This window comes from Biomphalaria glabrata, chromosome 9 (assembly GCF_947242115.1).
Source record: "Biomphalaria glabrata chromosome 9, xgBioGlab47.1, whole genome shotgun sequence".
In the NCBI taxonomy this organism is placed as follows: domain Eukaryota; kingdom Metazoa; phylum Mollusca; class Gastropoda; family Planorbidae; genus Biomphalaria; species Biomphalaria glabrata.
This window is the reverse complement of record NC_074719.1, coordinates 33,953,954-33,960,809: the sequence shown is the minus strand read 5'-3', so window position 1 is coordinate 33,960,809 and position 6,856 is coordinate 33,953,954. Positions and strand designations below refer to the sequence as shown.

The following is a 6,856-nucleotide window of genomic DNA, read 5'->3' as shown; positions in this document are numbered from 1 at the left end:
TTATTGTCTTGAAAAAAGTATTTGCAGTGTAAAGTCACAACTGGTTACGTTCAAACGTTAACATTGCAGTTAGTATATTCATTAATTCTTTAGTACGAAACATGTACTTTGTAACAATGTAAAATGGCACATTTATTTTCTATAGAGGCTTAAAAACATTGCGTTAGTATTTTAGAGAAGCGTTTCAGTGGACCTTCTCTGTTACGCTGACCACCTTTCAGCTCACTATAAAAAAATTGCCTTTGGCATATGTTTGTCCCCCTTACGGGACACGTGCCCTGCCTAGTGTGACTGTCGGGGTTCATGTCTGCGTTTTACCGAGTTTTATAGTTAAACCAAAAGATGCGGCAGCTTACGCAGACCGATATAACGGTCAACCTCAAGTTTTCCTCTTTTGACCAATGAGTTGATATTTTTTTCTCATTCATATACATATACGTTTAGATATTAAACAAAATCGTTATAACCGTTTTTGAAATATAAATATATACATACATACATACATACATACATACATACATACATACAAACATACATACATACATACATGCATGCGTACATAGACATACAAGGAATGATTGCAGAAGAGTATAGGGAAATGTTTATTATCAAGAAGAAAAGCATTTACATTAGCTATGTGAGAAAAATAGTTATATATGTACACTGGCATGAAAAAGATCTCTAACATTATATTCTAAAAATGTATTACTTTGCTTTTAGCTAAAAAAAATTGTTGACTAGATTAGATCCTTTGCAAAACATAATTTAAAAAAATGAGATTCTGCAAATCACTTGAACGCAAAATATTTTAAAATTCCAATCAGCATTACAATATAAGCCTTTATACTTGAATAGGACTGGTTCATTACAGGATGTCTGATGCTATTAGGGTCTGGTCAGCAGATGTGAAGGATTTATAACGAAATATTAAAAATGAGTGTTTTTCTCATTACAGTATAAGTTGTTCTCAGCTACATCTCATTTCCATATTATCATATAGAAAAGGTTGAGTAGAAATATGATTTATTTTTTTGTTGAAAAGATATTTCTTGAAACGCCTGGAATAGACTCTATTGCTTTATCATTGCTTTGACGCAGTTGTTTTATTTATTTATGATACTTCCCAAGTTGATTACAGCACTCTACTGTCTCTAAGAACCAGCCATCCAAAGTAATTGTGTAATAGTAATTTCATTATGATCTTATGTAATAGTCTAATAGTCCAATTGTAGACTACATGGCATGTTAAAAATTTAAACAGGAGTGAGATATAATAAGCAAAAAAGTAAAAGCTGTTTAGAGATATTTTTCATATGCATGCCAAAAAAGCTAAAACAATTTGTAACAAAGGATAACCGTTATGCCCGCTGATATATTTTCTTAAAATAGTAAGACCAGAATTTATTATGTTAATGATCTACTACTATTGAAAGAATAACGTAATAAAAATGAAGGATTCGAAATTAAATTTCACTTTTGGATTTATGACCCTAAGGCAATGATATAGTCTCATTACTATAATTGAGTCCAGATGTCAAACTTCCACAGTGGACATACACTCCATACCCTAGACAGTGAACACAGGCGCCACTACTTCCAGGGCAAGTCGGTGTGAAATAGGCCATCATATTAGAATCGCCATTTAATTTCACTTTATTCTTCCACTGCCCAAGGCTGACTTGTTTACTACACCCATGTGGATGCGACACAAGAAACATTAACTTATCGATGTCTCTTTTTGGTTTGTATCTATCGTTTATTTTTCTATATAGGACGTAATATTGTTTCACCATATTCTCAAGCTTGTCTACAAGTTTGTAATTACAGGTTACATAATCTAAAAGGCACCAGTCTTTAACCGTGTTTTTAATTACACGATCTGTGTCTTTCAAAACAACTCCTGGATTATCTTCTGTGTCGTAGAACAAACTGCATGTTGAATGACTAGCCTCTTGGGTATTGAAAACAACACTGGCTGCTGTCCGAACTGTTATCGCCCACCAAACTTTGTTTGGATTCCCTGAAAGTTTACACTTACGACACGGACAGGTATCTTTGACTTCTTTCCTAACTTTAATCACCATTCCACTTCCTGTTCTGAAATGTTGACTTCTTCTAACATTGTATAGAAAATATGGGATATTTGTGTTTGGCCAAAATTCTGGTCTGCCGAGACTTGTCAAACTGACACTTATTCTAACTGTCATGTCAGCTGCAACTTTAATGAACTCATACAAATCTTTATTTTGGTGACCTGGAGGGAGATGTTCAAGCCTGAATTCATTCACTGGTATAAAATTTGAATGATTCGGATTCTTATAACAGTCAACTAGTTGATTATATAGATCAGCTTCTCCTCCTTCAGATATTTGTTGTTCATGATGACCTGTTGACGAATCCATTATATACTATATATTAATATATATTGAATATATTTTATACTTTGTTTATAAGTAAATTATATAACAAGGTTATTAATCTATGAATTACACAAAAAAATTGTTACCTATGATATGATGACAGGCCGCAACGCAAGGAACATCAAAAATGCCTGTTTCTTTACAAATAAACTCTGAAATATAAATAAAAAAATTTCTCTAATATTATAAACCATTTTCGAATTAGTTATACGTTTGTTAATTAGTAATGATTTTTTTACATGTATAAACATTACTTGTAAATCTCTTGTAATCTATACTATAAAGTATAAAGTAAGGCGTATGTATGAATGTGACGAATAAACATCAAAACCGCTTGACCAATCTTGATAAAACTAGGCAGGAATGTTCCTTGGGTACTAACTTAGATCGTAGTGTATGTATTGTAGCCCTAAAACAAACTTAAGACCCTCAAAAAGAAAAGATCGAAGGGATTTAGACCTAGATATAATTTTTAAGAAATACACTTTTCGCAGATAGTTTTTACTTTGACACATGAAAATACAAAAGAAGATCGATTAATTTCATTATATAATAAAATTAACCTTCAATTTTGTGTTTCAAAAGCATTTTTTACATAAATTAGTTCCTGATATCTGTGACTACAGATGTCCTGGCGAACATTCTTTTATTAGACATTACCAGATGGTTACACATTAACACATCTCTCTACTGAGTCTATTCCTAGGCCTAGGTCTAAAACTCTTATTGAACTCTAAGATGATAAAACTTCTTTTCGCAAAGATAGTTTTATGCTTTAACACTTAAACATACTAATTATTGTCCATTCATTTCATATTTTAATCAAATTAACATTCATATTTGTTTTTCTAAAGCATTTTAAATACATTCGTTCGATGTTCGCTAAAGCTGCGTAGCCGTGTTGAGATAGGCCTATATTCATTCATGAAAAAAGGTCACGCATGCGCAACACAGAATGAACTCTATAAAAGCCAATTTTTAACTCAAGATTAGTGTAGATTTAAATCTATGCCTACCTCAAGATCTACTTTATACTTAAACCACTGGCGGATCCAGAACTTTTGAGTGGGGGGGGCGATTTTTTTACAAACACTAACCCTAATGCCCAGTAAACCCTAACCCTATGCATAAACGTGCATATATATATATATATATATACAAATATATATATATATATATATATATATATATATATAATATAATATATATATATATATGAGAATTTTGGTGAAAAACAAAACAACTGGGGCATCGCTATAAGATTTTCAAGTGGGATTCGGGGCGAAGCCCCGACGACAAAAGCGTTTTCTTGCTTTTTTCACTGCAGAAAAGTATTCTCCTGACATTTACAGCTCATTATCCATCAGTGGAGTTCGGGGCGAAGCCCCGCCGCCAAAAGCGTTTTCTTGCATTCTTCACTGTAGAAACGCATTCTCCTGACATCTACAACTCATTATTCATCAATGGAGTTCGGGGCGAAGCCCCGACGACAAAAGCGTTTTGTTGCATTCTTCATTGCAATAACGCATTCTCCTAACATCTACAGCTCATTATTCAACCAATGAGTTCGGGGCGAAGCCCCGCCGCCAAAAGAGTTTCCTTGTATACTTCACAGAAGAAAGGTATTCTCCTGACCTAAAACTCATTATTCATACTATTAAAAAAGGACCCTTTGAATAATGTTGTACTTATAATATTCTAATATGAATTTATAGGCCCTTAATACATTGCAAAAAAACCCATTTGTTCCTTGAAAAGATAAGATACCCCACATATTTAGATTTTGGCTTTGAGGATCTCCTCCGAAAAAAAATTATTCGATAAATAATATTCAATAAAATTAAAGTATAAATTGTGAATTATAGTCCCAAATTTATTTAACTAGAAAAATATCAGATTGAGCTTAGAACTCATCTCAATCGTGACTCTTATACTGAAAAATTTCGTTTGAATTTTTTGAATGCAAAGTCTTTCTTAAAATAGTTATGATAAATTCATGTGAAATTACATAAACTCTGTCTGGAAATGGGAGGGGCGGTAGAGTAAAAACGATTAATCCTCGCTCCTTTAATAATTTCTGCTAAAGATTGCATTTGGCATTAAAGAATAGGGGTGTGGCGACTCGATGTAAGAATTTAATTTATAGTATATATAAATTATATTAGTGACAGATGTTTTTGTTTTGTAATTTCCTAACTGTAATATAAAAAGAAAAAGTATTGGTTTGTCCGATGGGGGAAAGGCGATTGCATGAATCGCCCCTCCCACCTGGTACAACCCTTTTTCATTTAAATTTTACTAATGATAAAATTTGAGATTAGAGTGTGGTACGACATAATATACAATGAGTTCACATATCAATATGTAGTTTATATTATATAGATATTCAACTAATTTTGTTCACAAACTATTATTCTCCACAAAAATAGGACCGCCCCACCCCCTCAGAGGGCTAGAGTGGGGAGGGCAGTACATGCAATTTCCCCCTCCCCCAACCTCACCGAAACGGCCAAGGTTTAGATGGGAAGGGCAGTAGAGATAAATTGGCAAACAGGGAACGACATAATACAAAGATCGGTTAAAATATCAATAACAAGTTTTAATCACATAGATATGTAATTGATTCTGTTAGCAAGCTACAAAGAAATTGGACCGCCCCCCCCACTCGAAAGTTTATGGGGGGGGGGGCGGTATTGATACCATCGCCCCCTCCCGACCCCACCAAATCGGCCAACATATTAGAGGGTGGGGGGCGAAATAATCTAAAAATAGGTTGAAATATAAATAATTAGTATATATTATTAACATAAGTAATGAATTCGTATACAAATTGTGTGAATTCTATACTAAAATTCGTCCGCCCCCCCCTTTCGGGGGGGGGGGGGTCGGCCGAGTGGGGGGGGGGGGCGATCGCCCCTACCGCCCTCCCCCCCTGGATCCGCCAGTGACTTAAACACATGAACATACAAAATTAAGTCTATTCATCTCAAATTTTAATCAGATATATGTAGGCCTACAAGCAAATGTTTTAATTTGAAAAAATGGATTTAAGTAGATTAGCTATTTTGATTTGATAGCTTCATTCACACTATTTTTACATTGACACATTCGCTTTACTTATTACATTATTATTTCGTTTAATTGTTTACAAATCACTCTCAGTGACTATATCGACAGCAATGCGCAAATAAAGACCCGCGGGTCGCGGGTAACATATGTCTAGTTTATTATAAAAACAAAATATTCAATAACTTTCAATAAACATTATTCTTGAAATTTAGGAGTTTAGCAAAATAGCCAGATTAAATGACCCCCTTCCACCTGTTTATCATTACAATAACAAATAAAGTATCAATCACTATCAATATGTGTAGTCTTACTATGTTTTTTTTTTACATTTTTAAGCTAGAAATATTAATTGCGATTAATACAAAATGATGATGGTAAAACCATGTGAGAATCCGCTATATCTAAATTTAAAAAATGTCAAACTAATCTTCTTACATGGAGTTATCTGTTTTGAACTTTATAGATCTTGAATCAAATATAGATTCAAGCCTCTAATGTTAATGACTAAAGACTTAACAAAAAAAAAACAAAAAACAATAGGCCTATGTGGCTTCATTTAAAAATACATCTTTTTAATCTGAACTAGATCTATATTTATTCTAGTTGTAGAGCTCAACATAAGCGTTAAAAAAATAAAAAATTAAAAATAAAACCTATAAAAGTAAATCGTATTGAAATGAATTAGTTATTAATGACAAACATTCAATTAAAATTTTGGTTTACTTCTATCACTTCTTGCTCATTTTATTTGTACCACTGCGCTGCGCTTACGCGTGATATTATGAATAGAGCTATTAAATTATTGGTTATTTGGTCTAGATTCATTAAAGACTATTGTGTTCATAGAGCTGAGCTACTTATATCAGCGTCTTTATCTTTTAGTAGGACAAATTAAAATTTATTTGTGTTACCACTGGCATCCAAGGAACTATTATGCAAAGTTTTATCAATATTGGTCAAATGGTAATCCTTTGTTTTTAGAACATATATACATCTACCTTACATTTAATTATGTATATTAGATATAAGTTAGATTTTTAGCAGCCCCCGAAAGGGGAAAAAACGCTATTAGTTTTGTGTGAAATGTCTGTCCATCTGTCCGTCCGTCCCGTTTAGATCTCGTAAACTAGAAAAGCTGGTGAAAATCAGACATCATAATAATTTAGACCATTGAAAGTTCTGATGCAACGGCTACATTTTTCTTTTCTAAAAGCGAAAAGTCTAATTTTTAAAATCACTTATACAAGCAGATTTTTTTCATAAAAATACACCACTTTTACAACTATTCACTATTAATAGTAACAAACACTTGAGGCTCTTTATTAGGGAAGACTACTGTTTACCATTTTTTAAAACAATAAACGGTT

The 6,856-nt window shown here is 32.9% G+C and overlaps 1 protein-coding gene across 3 annotated transcripts in view; it reads right to left on the bottom strand.

Moving 5' to 3' along the window:
• Positions 1-578: 578 nt before the first annotated feature.
• The window catches only part of LOC129928240 (uncharacterized), a 28,171-nt gene continuing 21,893 nt past the window's right edge, over positions 579-6,856 (bottom strand). For all 3 annotated transcript variants that reach the window (XM_056041653.1, XM_056041652.1, XM_056041654.1), the window contains exons 9-10: positions 2,507-2,572; positions 579-2,386 (exon numbers count right to left, since the gene is read on the bottom strand). In XM_056041653.1, coding sequence (XP_055897628.1) covers positions 1,491-2,386; positions 2,507-2,572 — 962 coding nt within the window. In that variant the 3' untranslated portion in view covers positions 579-1,490. The remainder of the gene's footprint in view (positions 2,387-2,506; positions 2,573-6,856) is intronic.